The sequence below is a fragment of the Trichomonas vaginalis genome, chromosome VI (genome assembly GCF_026262505.1).
Source record: "Trichomonas vaginalis G3 chromosome VI, whole genome shotgun sequence".
NCBI lineage: Eukaryota > Parabasalia > Trichomonadida > Trichomonadidae > Trichomonas > Trichomonas vaginalis.
In genome coordinates, this window is record NC_067208.1 from 13,174,949 (window position 1) to 13,190,128 (window position 15,180).

Sequence of the window (15,180 nt, forward strand, 5' to 3'; positions counted from 1 at the left end):
ATTGAAGGTTAAACTTTAAAACAATGTTGGTCGTTCCCATGGAATATTTTTGACTTTAATGGTATTAGTCATGATATGAATCTCAAGGTATGAACGAGGAGAGATGAGAGACTTATATGCTTCCCAAATTTCTTCAAAAGGTAATGTTATACCTGACTGTTTCCAAATGAGTTCAATATCATAACGTGAGAAACCTTGAAAGATAACGAAGTCAGTTATGAGACGTTTTATGTTTAAAGCAAGAAAACGCCATGTTTGCATAAGTATTGCTACAGTTAAGTGGTAATGTCTGACTTTAGTAATGATGTTAGCTAATGGTGAGTCAGGCTTTGACACTAAACCTTTTCCGGCGAAGTCGTCGCAAACGAGCAGAGTATTTGAAGGATACTTTTTGAAGGGGTATTTTGAAAGTTTTGATAGAATGTAGTTTGTCAGTCGTTTCATATCGTAAACTCCTGAGTATTGACGTAAGTGGTGTTTGTCAATAATTCTTTCCATCTCTTCTGAAGTCTTTTGCATTCCTGACTGTATAAATTCAACGATGGCATAATATTTCCTCTTACGTCGAACGTAACGTTGAAGAAATTCAATGAGTTCACTGTCTGGAACTTTAACGACAGAGGCTTGAACTTTTGACATAAATGTTTTCGCTGTTGAGTCCATAGAGTCTGAAGTTGCTGATATAATGATTTGGTCATAATATGAGTCATTTCCTAAACGTCTGTTATGAGTATATGACGAATGAGGTTAAATGTCTTACCTGAACCCATCTTTCCACAATAGAAATAAACCCATTTGAACAGAACTCATAGTCTTACTGAAAGGAAGAATGAGAGAAGAGTTAAGTTTGTCTGTAGTTTCATTCATGTCTTCATCTACGTCATGTATTAAATGCTTCATTTTATCTCATTAAAAATGCAAGTCAGAAATATTCAGAAATAGCACCAGTCTAACTGACAAGAGTATAAAGATACTATGAACACGTTATGATGAAACCAAAAAATTCAAGAAAGTCAGTATACTTATGAATATCCAAGACACTGGGTAGAGTATGTAGGAGGTGAGAAAGCTATTGAAATAAGACAAGTTAGAAGTATTCCGCAGGAAGAACAATATTATTGAAGAACTTTAATGTTTTGAGGTATAATGATGAACAAAGAAGCAAGATAGTTTTCCCATTGCTGTGTATGTGAACCTAGACACAGGAGATGACATGAAAGTTTTTAACACAAAGCTTCAAACGGTAGTGAGAGAACAACTTACTGCGGAAGGGCATCCATTACCTTCAGAAGTTACCATAGTATAATTTTTGAAACAAATGCAATAGATTTTAAAGTCGTCTCTGCAAAGAAGTCAGGTTTTACATTTAATGAAGCAGATGTATATTCGAATGAAAACTTCAAAGCTATTGCATGGTTAGATAATGAAGATTGCTTTAAGAAAATATTTAAATTCAGTGACTCAACGATGTCAATAGATGACCTTCGTGGAATGTTACCATCGACGTTTACAGTTGAAGGTTCAGCAGGATTGCTTACAAGATTGTCAATTGGTGGTATTTGGTCTCGTGAGAACATTGTTATAAAATCCAGTATAAGTGAATTTGCTGAAGAATCTATATTATGTCTTTCAAACTACATGTATTCGCCACCGAAGCATTATAGTATAACAAACTTTGTCAGTAAGTTTAACATAAGACTTGTCGAACCTTCTTCAATGAAAGATGTTGTGCTACCTAAAGATGGAAAGGATGGACTCATTATTGAATGATTTTAATAGCATATTAAATGAGCTTGTTTTTAAAGGTCATTCATGATGAAATAACTGTTGTAGAAGATGTTAGCAATTGTTCAGACATTTTGAAGCGTATAGATGAGATAAGAAAAGAAGTTTATGAAGCGAACGCGGCGAGGACGAAGTCCATGAGAATGTTTATGTTTCATTGACTTTCTCCAGTAAAGAGAACTTTTATGAGATAATATTGAAGAGAGATGATTTTAATATGGTGTAAATGGTAGCTTGGACAGCTTTAGGCGCAATGGGAACAAAAGCATTAGCATTTGGAGCAAAAGCACTTGGCTTATGACGCAGTAATAAAATGAGTGGAGGAGAGTTTCGAAGACATTAGATGCAAATAAAGGGAAGATTGGAGGCTGGGTTGCAAAGAAGTTAAGATTAAATAAAATAGGGCTCATAAATAAAGCATCCAATTTGGTTGCGACTGAGTCGGAAAATGCTTTAGGAAAGGACGATGAGTTTTCAAACACGCAAAAGACTTTAATGACCAGATGAAAGGTGAAACAATGCATTTAAATAGAGTCGATGGAACTCTTCCTCCACCAGTAGTTCTTCCGTATGTCCCTATGGAATGTATGGAAATCCTTACGAAAGACCATTTGACCATTGACTGGTGGAAGTAACTGGTATCATTACGGACGAAGAAGAAGACAGTCAAGTTGGAGACAGACGTGAAGAAAGCAACTAAAAAGAACCAAGGAAGAGAGTTATAAGTAATGAATTCAACAGGTTAGAAAAGAGGTTAGAAAACGTGTTAGATCTAACATTCTAACATAAATTTATTTTTGTGCTATGTTTTCATACGTGTGAGGGTGGTGATATCATTAATTTTAAGTTTATTTTTAAGTTTACTGAAAATTTTTATTTGGATGTAAATGACGAAAACTATTGAGATAACAAACTACAACGGTCATGAGTTCAAGAATTTGTTCTTCGTTCCTCGTGAAAATACATTCTATCAGATACGAGGGAGAAAGGGTAAAGTTAGTTTGAGCGTTTATGAAGGAATGAAGAATGGAAAGTTTATACAAGCATACGATACAAACGGTAAACGTGTTTCATTAGCTTTGTCAAAACTTACTAACATTTATTTTGACAGTGATTTTGACTCTGACGATTGGAGCGACAGCAGCGATACTGAAGAATATGAACTATTGTGTGAAGCACAGCAATGGGAAGAGTTGCAATACTTTTGTAAGTGAGAACGTTTATTTTTACAGTAGTAAGGTGAAGTGGTTGGCGGCTTTATAAATATTTAAGGTTAAGTTAGTGTTGTCGTTTGTGTTGTAAAATATACGTTAACGGTTTTGTAAAGTGTCAAATTCACAAGTATTGTGTACGGAGGAACGCAGTGCCTCAGTACACGAGATATGTATACTAACTAAATTTGACGAAGTGCAAATCTTCACTTCGTGTCATAATGTAAAAATAACGCTATTTTTTTATAAAATTTGACGAAGTGCAAATCTTCACTTCGTGTCATAATGTAAAAATAACGTTTACCTTGTAAAACGGTTGTGAAAAAAAGAGGTGAAAAATTAGGTGAAAAAACAGGTGAGATCTCACCTCTTCACCTAAACATTATTTTTGCTGAATTCAGCACAAAAATCTGAGTAAAATGGCATAAGATTGCTTCCCTCGGAAAACCGAGAGAAGAGATTCCGTATGAAAACAGTGAAGAAAAGCGAGTAGGTAAAAAAACGTAGTCGCCAAAACTCTATGAAAACAGTGAAAAATAACAGAGTATTTTGACAACTTCAAACAAGTAGAGTAAATGAACCATTTATTTTTTACGCTTGACTTTTTACAATTTGAACTTTGTTTGCGTAGATATGAATTCTGAAAGAAGTATGAGGGTCTTGTATGACTTTATACTTCTCCCATAGTTCATATCTGTCAAACTTACCTGCCATGGACTCTTTCATAAGTTCCATGAAATCGTCTTCGGACAATCCGGGGAAAAGTACAATGTCAGTCAGTATTCTCTTTACATCCTTACTTAAACTCTTTGCTGTCTGTACACAAATGACAACTGAGATGTTAAAGTGTCTGAGCTTCTTAAGAATTCGACACATATCTTGTTCTCTATTCTTTAACAAAGGATGAGAGGCGAAATCATCTAAGATAAGAAGACATCTATGAGGGTATGTCTTCCAATCGTAAGATTGCAATTTCTTCGAAATGTATTCTATCTCTTTCTGTTTGTTTCTGAAGTGTTTCTTCTCTAATATTCTCTGCATTTCCTCATTTGGGTCTTTAAACTTAGAATTTATATACTCATTTATAGCATTGTACTTCAAAACTCTTCTTTGGTACTTCTTTATCCAATCTAACAACTCAGTATCCTTTATACATACTAACTTAGACTTCTTTATAATATCTTTGAACGAATTGACGGTTTGGTCAAATTGACCAGAAGTACTACAAATAACAACTAACTCATAGAATGGGTTCTTCTCATCTAGTTCTTGTTGTTGTGCAGCCATTTTAAGATAAGTGAAAGTCTTACCAGACCCAGGTGGTGCAATTAGACCTGTTATACCATTCTGAGCAAATAAGAACTTGTCATGTATAGGCTTTATCTGAGCATTTTCTAACTTCCTCTTGTTCTTGTTTAAAACATTCTCAAATTTCTTGTCAATGTCAGCAAACTTTTTTTCTAACATATTTTTAGAAAAATTAAAATTTTTATCTTTTAGAAAATGTCTAGCGATTTCGCTATCTATATTCGAGACAAGCTTTTCGACAGCAAAAACATCTGTCGACCATAAAATCTTACATAGTGTAAACAAGAAAGGGGAATTTGTTCTAAAGTTCTGTTTCTGGGAATATGACAAGAACCATAAAACATTAAGCAGAGCAGTCTTAAAATTTGTCAATGACAGACTTGTTGACAGAGATGACACCGATTGGAAAGATGAAGTCCAACAAAAGTTCTTAGAATGCAAAGAAGACACATGCGCTGTTCTTGAAGATGAAATAGAAAACAGAATAGATGAGCTATTAAAGGACAAAGAACTTTTACATAAATATGGTTCGGAGAAATTTGACATAACTCCACCAGAAAAGAAGAAGAAAGAAAAGAAAGAAAAGAAAGTAGAAGAAGAGAAGAAAGAACCTGAACCAGTTCCAGAGAAAAAGAAATTTGACATGTAAAAATAAACTTTTATTTTTAGAACATTTCTGGGTCAATGTCAATGTTCTCTTCCTCTTTAGGAGCAAACACTGGCTTAGACTCTAAAATCTTTTTACCCAATTTACCTTGAACTTCAACTATCTTAGACTCATAATATTCATAGTCGTCTGCTTTCTTTTGGTTCATAAGGTATAACAAGTTTGTATGCTTTGCCTTCTTTAAGGTTTGAGAACCTTCTGTCAAAACTTTCTTTGACTGCTAACGAACCTTCTATGTCTAAGTCTTCAAATTTCGCACCATTTTTAGTCACAATAGCAAACTTAACTGGTTCGATGTTCCAAACTTTGCTGAATGAAGACTTTTCAAAATGGTAGAAGTAAACATTCAAATATGTGAATGGGTCTAGTTCTTCTTTAAGTCCTGACATGTACTTGTTTACTGAAATATATTTCGTCATCTTTTCTATCGGATAAAAAAATATTTTTGTTTTAAATTTACTCAGAAAAAATTTTCTTTGTATATACACCATTCTGTACGTCTAAAAGACTTTTGACATTTGCCAAGAATGTTCGTTTAGACGCTGTCATATAACCATATTCTTGACAATATTGTTTATACGAATCGTACAATGACCTTTCATCTAAACACTCAAAGTCAGTTTCATCTATGAACAGTTCATATACACTCTTGTTTGCTTCTAACAATGTTTGTCTCTCTTCGGTATGTGGAATTTGTCTTGGATTGAACTTTGAAATATCTAATGTCATAAAATATGAGAACAAGTGGTTGTAAATGTCAGATGTCAAAGTTTCTGCTAAGTCGTCAAAATATTCTGTATCTTGCATATGAGAATCTGACGTTCTGACAACTACATATCTTCTGTCAGAACTTTCTAACTTCATCGGAACAGCATTGTTTGAAACCATAATGAAGTTTGCAACATTTTCACAAACTCTTTGGTCTTTATATTTTCTTTCAACAACTCCAACTTTGTCTGTTATAAGACTCTTCAAAGCATCTGAGTTCAAAACTTTTGTTGTATCTATACTTTGAAGTTCATTGCAAACTATAAGTTTCATATTCTCTATTGAGGAGTTAAACTTGCCACAGATGTTTTCTAAGTTTGTCATATTCGGGTTCGAATAGCCCTCTAATAGTTTGCACAAAATATCTGTAAAGAATGTGTTCTTACCTGTTCCTTGTTTTCCAATTATAATGAGAGCAGTTTCATTTTTAGCACTTGGATGTTGTAAGATGTTTGCAAACCAACATAAGATATACTCATAAACCTTTTCGTTTCCATTGCATATAATTTCTTTGACATGGTCTAACCAAGCTTCTATAATATTTTCTTTCCATTCTACTTGTTCATATTTATATCCAGTGAAGATAGAATAGAAGTTTGGAGAAGGTGTATAGAACTTTATACCTCGAACTGAAAAATCTTCTAACTTTGACAATAAGATATCCCAAGCATCTAACATCTTCATGCCAACTTGTACGACTTTTATTTTCTTAAGTTTCTGTTTACATTCTTGTTCTGAAACTATTGTCGCTTTAGGTTTGTTAAAGACTACATCCCATTCTTTCATAACATAACATTCTGGGGCAGAGTCAACATAAATGACTAAACGTTTCAAATTCTCGACTGCTTTGTTATAGTCTCGAAATGGACACATATTTCTGAATGCTTGGAAGTCATAAAAATCTGAAACATCTATTCTGTACATTTTTATAAAAATAAAAAAAATATTTTTTTTATTCTTGACTTTGTTGTTGCATTTGTTGCATTTGTTGTTCTTGAGCTATTTGTTGTTGAAGTTGTTCTTGTAATACAATACTTTCACCAGTTGCATCTTCCAATTCGAAACTTTCTGCCGTCATTGACAAATACATAGGACATAAAAGTTTTACAGGAACAAAGTTTGCGTCAACTAATGTCAACGTTATACTTGCCAAAGTGTTTGAGTTCACTAAGGTTGAAAATTCTGCATTCGAATGAACAATAGGCAAACCAGCAGAGAAAGTATTGTTTATACGCATAAGTATCTTTTGGTCATAATAGTTTCTGTCGACATTCGAATAACACTTTGAACCTAAGTTTGAAACAATATATAAAATAGGTGTGCTTAAAGTCAACGGAACAGACATTCCTTGTATGACACCTTTTCCTGTTATAGGAAACTGTTGGTAGTAAAAACCAGAAATAAGTTTGTATTATAGCTCATATCGTTTATAGTAAACTCAGTCGGACATCCAAACATAATGAAACCTGCTCTAGTTGCAGCACATGTTACACCCGTACTTAAAGTATTAAATAAGTCAACAAAACCTGTTGGTGGTATATCTGAGTAAGTATCTTCAAAGGAGTATTTTTTACCATTCACAACAATAAAGTCTTCTGGTGTCAAAGAGCAAAACAGGCTTTAGTCGTCATTGTGTTTAAAGTTAGTTTACAATATCGTCCTTGAGGACTTTGTAAGTTTGTTGTTATAGAATTATATGACTCAGGGTTTTTAGTCGTAATAGTATAAACCATTATGTCTTCTGCATTTATATATATTTAAAAGTTTTTCTGAAAGTGGAGAAGAACTTCATCTAAACTTTCACATGACGTTTCTTGAAGTTCTCTGTCTAAGAAGTTCAAATATTTTGTAAAGACATAGAACTTTCCTTTGTCTACACGAACAAACAAAACAGGGTCTTTCATATCGTTCAAAAGTGTGTAAAGTCCTTTACATGAAATATAAGTCTATATTATTTTTCTTCAAACATCTTTCAAGAAGTTTTGACATTTTACTTAGCAAATAAATTTTAATGAAATGTTGTGGTCGTCAAATATTTTTATAAACGTCTGGGAAACTATACTTTAAGTTCAACGTTTCACCTCCTTTCATAACGTATATCTTGTCAATGACATTATATGAAACACCACAGCAACTAATGTCGGGTTCTATTTCTTTGATGTTTATATCGTCTGCCTCTGTCAAAAGTTTCAATAGTTCTTTCAAAACTTCATGAGGTGCAATGACATATGAGTTCACTTTTACAGGGTTGTGTTCGACCAAGTTTAACATTATACCTAAAGCTTGACAAATCTTCTCCTGAGTTTGAAGTTTGTCTTTCAGTTGTTGGTAGTCGTTTCGAATATCTGCAACAGAACTTAAGTCTCTGCTAACTTCAGGATATGTTGGTTGTTCTTTTACAGGAACAATTGTTATACCATCTTCGTCCTCGTATGGTTTCCCACTTCAACATCTCTGTCTTTGACATTGACAATAACACTTTGACTGTTTGTTTGAGTTGGTGAATTTAACTTCACATCTGCCACCGCCATTAAACCTTTTGAAACACTCACGCTTCTATTTTTTCGGAAATGACATTTTACTTAGAATAAAAAGATGGACGTATTCGAGTATCTCTTCGAATTGAAGCAAAACAAAGTTTACACACACAAACAATACAAATACATTGACAGAATAGTTCTTTATACAAACAATGGTAAATGTTATAGAATAGCAATATTTGCTGAACCAAAATATTTTCATAAAGCAAAGAAAGTTGGTATAACTGAAATGGTGGAAAGTTCTTGACGTTGACAAAAATATAACAACAAAACTTACAGATATTTCTAAAGGAAAGTTTATCTTACAATATTATGTCAAAACTGGCGTACTGTCAATATTTGACGGAGAAGAAGTCAGTTCAAGAACAACTTACTGACCTGCTGCCAAAATCTGCTCGATGGAAGCTGTCGTTATGCAATCTGAGGAGCCCCAGCAGGTTTCATCGAACGAATCTTCAAAAGAGCATCTTCCGTGAAAAGTGCTATTGGTTTTGTAAACTTCTTTGCTCTCAGTTCATCTGGACCGTCTCTGTCACCAGTATATTGTATTTGTACAGTACCAACAGTTGAAATACCACCCATAAAGTCTTCTGAGTCAGCAAATGGAATGCCAAGCCAAAAGTTTGAACGGTCTCCATTTGTATATTGAGTTTTTTTGACCTCCTGTATGAGTCCATACTTTCACATATGGCATAATAGAACTTTGCATTTCAGGGTTTATGGTTGTTTGAAGTTGTTGTTAAAGTTCATAGCATCTAATGTCAAGTTGTATGACCTCATATCCTCAACTGTAGAATATTCTTCTCTTGATAATATTTGCCATCTATGTTTATATGATATTTAATACCGGGGTTGTAGAAACAAGAAATAGTCATTTATAGTTCGTCTGAACAGTACAAACATAGTATCTGCATGTTTCATTGCAGTTGTTAAAGCAATATCTGTTCTTGCACTGGGTCAGCACTTTGGTTTCCAACTTCACCTGCAAAGTCTTTGACAGATATTTGGTGTATAGGGAACATAAGTGGAACTGCAAATATTTGGCAGCTAAAGCATTTGAAATATCTGGGTCCAACATATAGACTGCAAGTCTGCTTTCTATTCTCTTGCATTCAAATTTTTCGCATGTGAACTTAACTGGGTCCCAAGCAGTTCCAGCAGCATTGAAATAATAGTTTACTTCATTGTTGAAGTTTGAGAAACCAAAGTCTAAGTCAACTTTGTCTTTGCAAAATTCGGCGAATGACGTTTGATTTGTTCCCTTTACGTCTGTAAGAGTGAATGGGTCTTGTGTTGGTGCAATGACTAAGTTATTTTTGCTTGGAGTAAGTTCAATAGAAATTTTTCCTGCCCAGTTTGGCAAGTATCTTAAAAACCTGAAGATGAGGAAAGATGACAAAGGAACTCTAAGTTTCAGTTTTACTTTAGTGGCAGCATTTCCATCTGAACCAGAAAGGTTAACATAAACTCCTGGAACGTTAGGGTCAAGTCTTCTTATTTTCTCAATATTTGCATACTGGTCTGTTTGTTCTCTAGCTTGTGGTTGTACTGAGTTTCTCAAAGCGAACCATTCATAGTTTGCCCATGTTACTGTTTGAACTAAGTCAGAGTTAGAATATATCTTATATCCCATGAAAACTTCTGGAGCATATTGGTATCCGACATAGAAAATTCCATTGCAACCTTTCTTGTCAGACAACTTGGCAGAAGGTTTTATTTCAATGTCTTGTTCCACGTATAAGAATGAGTTGTCAATAGAAATAATATGAAACCTGTCGCAAGCAATATCTACTGTTGTTGAAGAACCTTCTCCAAACTCACCTACGTTTCCATAAGAAACAGCAGTTGTATATTCGTAAGTTCCAGGAACTATTTCTGACCTTCTAATGGCATTGTCGCATTCGTTATACCATTCGGAAACATTTCCGTTCATGGCATCCAAAACTGTTGGCGTTATATTCTGAGCGGCGTACATTTCATATGGGTAAAAATATAGAATAGTTGGATTTATTTGTCATAATTGTTTCGTACCAAGCTTTACTTTCTTCCTGACTGAGTTTTTAACTCTTCTTTTTCCTTCATTGCCACTACTTTCACTAGATGAAGTTACTTCTTCACTACTTTCACTTTGTTCTACTCTTCTTCTTTGGTGTCGCTTTTGGTAACTTGCCCTCTGCTTCAAGTCGTTGCATCTTTGCCTCATGTTCACCTAGTATGTTGTAAATTTCCCATGTCCTTTTTGCCTTTGGGCTCTGGTCGCCCATCTCAGGTAACCTATATCCTAGAAAGATTTTGTCATAGTTTGTATTTGAGTCTTCGCGTATTGTTTGCACGACTCTTTCCTGAGTTTCCGGTTCAAGCTCTTCAAACAGAGCTTGTCCATATGGAATATGCTCGTTTCCAAATATATGTTTTTGTAGCCATTCTGGTTTTCTTTCCATGTTACCAATAATATCTTTTGTGAATGGGAAAGCTTTTACCCAATGTTTCAGTCTTGCGTCATTTATTTCTGTAGTTGGTTTTATTTTGTCAAGGAACATGTTTTTCAATACTAACATTTCATTTGGTACTGTCCATTTGAGTTTTCTTAAATATTCATCCCTTCTCGGTTCATTGTCTGCAAAGTAAGTTTTTATGACATTTTGTAAACTTTCGTTTGCAAGGTCATGTACAATAGGTTCTCTTCCTTCTCTCTCCCTAACTTTCTTTCTAAACTCTTCACCAAATATACCATCTCTATGGTTCTGTGTAGTTCTTTGAGATAAATGTTTAGAACGTCAGGTGTTATATTTCCATCAGCCATGTTCATTTCATACTGGTCCAAAATATCTGCATGTTTCATATCTTTCAATGGCATTAAAGCCGCGCTGAAAATACCAGCTATATCTGGTTCACCATTCACTTCCATTGCGTCTACAACTTCTTGGAATTGTGGTTGTAAGTTTATGAACCACCTATCCGGATTAGCTTTATGACCCCATCTCATTGTAGTTCCATAGTCTGCAGAAACAAAAGTAGGTTTGTTTCCATATTGGTTAGGTTCTGAATGAACTTTAAACAATGTTTCATTTCTATATGTTTTGGTGAAATTTAACCTTTTATTTTCACCGAGTTCAGCCAAAGATTGAACGTTATATGGTCGTAAGTAAAAAGGATTGTTGTATTTGCGTACACTTTCTTTCAGTTCTTCCATTCTATGCTGAATATTTTCATCTGATGTTGGAGTCTTTTGTATGTCGGCGAACATTTTTCGATATTCTTCTACTATGTCAGCTGAATTTTTCTTAGACTCTTGGAAAGATTCCATATTCCCGCATACTCTTGTTGAGGGTCAAGATTTTTCGGCTGTTCCAAATCTTCATCTAGTTCTGTGAAGTTAGTTTCCAAAGGAGGGACTTGTTCGTTTCCTTCTGGCTCTTCTAGCTGTTGTTGCTGAACTATTTCTTCCATGTCTGGTTGTATCTGAACTTCTTCCTGTGGAGTTTCTTGTACCTCATCTGCTGGCATTTCATATATTCCGAGACCGTTTTTAACAAGTTCCCTATTTAAGTCATCCGCATTCATAACCCTTTCTTCTTTCGTTCCGTCTCTATTTTTTACGCGTTTCATGAAGATAGTTGAATTATCATTTATCTCTGACACCAAATATCTCGGAGTAAATTCATTCATGTCATTTGGATGATATGCTATTAAATCATATCCTTAGCGAGCTTGTATTTTCCAGGTTTGAAATTATATCCCATTTGGTGCTGAACCATAAAGCTAAATAGGTTCGGGTCAGTATTTCCTTCCTTGAACTTTCTAATAGCTTCTTTATATCTGTCACTAAAGTCAAGAGTATCTGGGTAACCATAATTTTCCTTAAGCATTTTTAAGAATTCTTGGTTTCCTTGTTCTCTACTTCTTTTATGTCCTTGCTCTGTTTGTGGTTGTTGTGGTGCAGTGTTTTGAACTGTTGGTTGTGGTGCAGTGTTTTGAACTGTTGGTTGTGGTGCAGTGTTTTGAACTGTTGGTTGTGGTGCAGTGTTTTGAACTGTTGGTTGTTGTGCTGGTTGTTGTGTTGGTTTTGGTGCATGCCTGTGTCTGTGTCCATGTGACGATGTAAATGTTTTAGGTAGTCCTGGTGCAGGTGCTTCTCTTGGAGGGTTTGGTGGTATATAAGTTCCACTAGCTAGTATATAAGTTCCACCAGCTGGTATATAAGTTCCACCAGCTGGCACATATGTTCCATCTGCAGCATAATGTCCTACCTGACTTTTCGTTCTTAAGAAAGCATTTACTAGGTCTGTTTTGGTCTGTTGTAACTCTTTTTCTTGACTTTCCACAACAGTTGCTCTAACGGCGTCATAGGCACTTTGAACTGCCTGTCTCGTTGCTGCATCTGTTATTTTCGTCATATTTTGTGCTACTTCTCTTAACTCTTTGTCGAAACCTTCAGACTTCAGTTTCTTTCCAGATGAGAAGTCGTTCACTAGTTTCACCTTACTATGAAGAGCTTCGAAGGCGTTCTTAAAGTCAGCATTCATTAAAGCTTCATTTGAACTGTCTTCATCCGCTTGTATTTTTGTCCTTATTGACCCTATAAGTTGGGCTGCTTTAGCGTTGGCTTGGGCATCTAACCAGTCATTATTAGCTTTTATATATTCTGCGCTTTTCATTGCCTTTTGCATGGCTGCGTCGTTATTTTTACTTTCTTGTGCTAAGTTTTCATACTGTACGGTTTGGTTTTGCAACTGTAAAAGTTTTTCTGCCTTTACATTTGCTTCAACTTCTTTTTTATACTCATCGCTATCCATATATGTCTTCAGGGCTTTTTGTTTTATCTCTTCATCTTTCAGTACTTTATATTGAGTAGTATGGTTTTTCAAATTTATAACATCTTGTTCCATTTTTGCTACTTCTGCTGCTTTTTCTGACACTTTTTTGCATATTCCTCTGTACTTAGTTCTTTCAGTTGTTCTTCTTTCTTCTTTTTCTCTACGTTTAACTCATTGAGTTTCTTTGTGTGTCTGTCATATTCTAGTTTCTTTTCGTTTTCACTTATTTGTTTCTGTATGTCTATGTTTGACTTTTTGACATCTGTTATTTGATTTTTGAGTGAACTCAAATTCATTTGACTTTGAGGGTTATAAGCTGTTCCGTCTGCAGCTCCACCATAGCCTGCCATTTTCGCTAAAAGTGCCGCTCTTAAACCTCCACTTGTGCACCAATAACTCGGTTTAAAAGCATAGGGTTGCTTGACATTTGTTGCAACATAGTGGGGTCATTCATCATTTGTTGTTGCAACTGTTGTTGTGGTGTCAGTTTTACTATTGGATGTTTCAATGCTCTCTTCCTCTTACGTATATTCTTACGTAGCTTACGTGGCATTTTAAGTGAAGTTAAAAAGCGGTTTTTGACGGTTGTTTATATGACACTTTTTGTTCAGCACAAAAAACTACTCGGTCAAAGTGTTGTCAGTTTTGTAAAATAACCGTCCTATCTCATTCTATAAGGGGGAAAGGCTTCTCAAATTATACTTCCTTGGAACGCCCGTAACTTTTCCTGTAGCGACGATAGACCCTTACTTGTCCGGACAAAGTTATACTATTTTGAGTGCTCTACAAAAAAGTCAACAGCGACGACTCTCAAAAACCGTTGTGTAAAAAGTTTTACCGTTGGACAAAAAAGTATATATAGAAAACAAAAAACGTTTATAGTTCATTCAATATTTGAGATGGAACGGTTTTCCAACGGTAACTATTAAATAAAATAAAATTATAGAAGGGGTTAGCGTTGACGAAAACGGTTTTTATTCAATATTCATTTTCCACAAACTTCTGGTCAGTTCATTTTTGTCTAATGGAAGACCACAGTAGTAGCATGACTGACAATTCTTTACAAAAGCTCTTTAAAGGTCAAACACTTATATCCTCATACTTTACTAGTATGTCCAAAGAGGTTACACAGGTTTCAGTCCAATCAGACTCCAATCAGACACAAATTGAAGCTCAAATTCAACCAAAAGAAACTGCCGAAGTCGAACAAACTACAGAAGCTCAAGTTGTTTCAGTCCAATCAGACTCCAATCAGACACAAATTGAAGCTCAAATTCAACCAAAAGAAACTGCCGAAGTCGAACAAACTACAGAAGCTCAAGTTGTTTCAGTCCAATCAGACTCCAATCAGACACCAAACATACGCAAAGTTCAACTAAAAACTTACACTCCTACAGAACCAGAAGGTGTCTTCTCATTCTCAACAACAGAAGCAAGATATAGAAGACTCATTGCAGATTATCCAAACAATTTGTCCTTAACAGACAACAATGACTATGATAGATATTTCAAAAGTATAATAAAACCAGTCGAAACATTAGAAAACTATCATAAGACAAATTACGGAAAGTGAACTCAAACAAAAAGTGACACAATGCATTTGCCAACCAAATAACTTTACAAAGCAAAAACTTAAATTACTTGTCAAGCTTACTATTCTTATTTTAACAATTAAAAAATTAAATTTTATTTTTTATTTAAAAAAATCATCTTATATCATCTGATATATATATATAACAGCATTAATATTTCAATGATTCACAAATCAACTTTTTCATTATTTTAAATAATTATAGAATATATACCGACTTTTTGTACATAAATATTTTTAGATTCAATAATGATTTACGGTTTTTTTCAAAACTTATAATTTTCCAATGAGTGGTAGAATCTTCGATTTAATTGATTTAGAATGGTTAAATCAAGCTAATCAACAAATTCAAAGCGGTATTAACGTCGAAACCGTTCTCCAAAATGTCCCTTTAACAGATGGAAGAATTCTTCAGACAAAGTTTTTGAACTTTGTATAAGTTCTCCAAAATGTTAAACTATTCAGACAAAGTTTCCCGCTGTTTGCGAAGGAA

The 15,180-nt window shown here is 34.5% G+C and overlaps 6 protein-coding genes and 3 pseudogenes across 9 annotated transcripts, besides 3 other annotated features; 3 read left to right on the forward strand and 6 right to left on the reverse strand.

Annotated features, from left to right (window-relative positions):
- Positions 1-3,180: part of a mobile genetic element that runs on past the window's edge.
- Positions 1-10,200: part of a mobile genetic element that runs on past the window's edge.
- Positions 3,588-4,283, reverse strand: TVAGG3_0857430 (protein of unknown function, DUF4106 family; the record flags this gene model as incomplete). Its single annotated transcript, XM_051249583.1, has 1 exon — positions 3,588-4,283. The coding sequence occupies one exon, from the start codon at positions 4,281-4,283 to the stop codon at positions 3,588-3,590; it is 696 nt and encodes a 231-aa protein (XP_051085058.1).
- On the forward strand, positions 4,612-4,953 carry TVAGG3_0857440 (uncharacterized protein; the record flags this gene model as incomplete). Its single annotated transcript, XM_051249584.1, has 1 exon — positions 4,612-4,953. A coding segment is annotated over one exon (342 nt), but the record flags the coding sequence as incomplete, so codon positions are not given.
- Positions 4,970-5,390, reverse strand: TVAGG3_0857450 (annotated as a pseudogene). Its single transcript has one exon. A coding segment is annotated over exon 1 (421 nt).
- On the reverse strand, positions 5,875-6,663 carry TVAGG3_0857460 (uncharacterized protein; the record flags this gene model as incomplete). Its single annotated transcript, XM_051249585.1, has 1 exon — positions 5,875-6,663. A coding segment is annotated over one exon (789 nt), but the record flags the coding sequence as incomplete, so codon positions are not given.
- Positions 10,201-10,402: 202 nt separating the features above from the next.
- TVAGG3_0857470 lies at positions 10,403-11,121 on the reverse strand (annotated as a pseudogene). Its single transcript has one exon. A coding segment is annotated over exon 1 (719 nt).
- Positions 11,122-11,156: 35 nt separating this feature from the next.
- Positions 11,157-12,148, reverse strand: TVAGG3_0857480 (annotated as a pseudogene). Its single transcript has one exon. A coding segment is annotated over exon 1 (992 nt).
- A 37-nt stretch (positions 12,149-12,185) lies between these two features.
- Positions 12,186-13,075, reverse strand: TVAGG3_0857490 (kinase-related family; the record flags this gene model as incomplete). Its single annotated transcript, XM_051249586.1, has 1 exon — positions 12,186-13,075. A coding segment is annotated over one exon (890 nt), but the record flags the coding sequence as incomplete, so codon positions are not given.
- A 1,045-nt stretch (positions 13,076-14,120) lies between these two features.
- Positions 14,121-14,669, forward strand: TVAGG3_0857500 (uncharacterized protein; the record flags this gene model as incomplete). The annotated part of the gene is made up of 1 exon (XM_001290657.1): positions 14,121-14,669. The coding sequence occupies one exon, from the start codon at positions 14,121-14,123 to the stop codon at positions 14,667-14,669; it is 549 nt and encodes a 182-aa protein (XP_001290658.1).
- A 304-nt stretch (positions 14,670-14,973) lies between these two features.
- Positions 14,974-15,126, forward strand: TVAGG3_0857510 (uncharacterized protein; the record flags this gene model as incomplete). The annotated part of the gene is made up of 1 exon (XM_001290656.1): positions 14,974-15,126. The coding sequence occupies one exon, from the start codon at positions 14,974-14,976 to the stop codon at positions 15,124-15,126; it is 153 nt and encodes a 50-aa protein (XP_001290657.1).
- A 9-nt stretch (positions 15,127-15,135) lies between these two features.
- Positions 15,136-15,180: part of a mobile genetic element that runs on past the window's edge.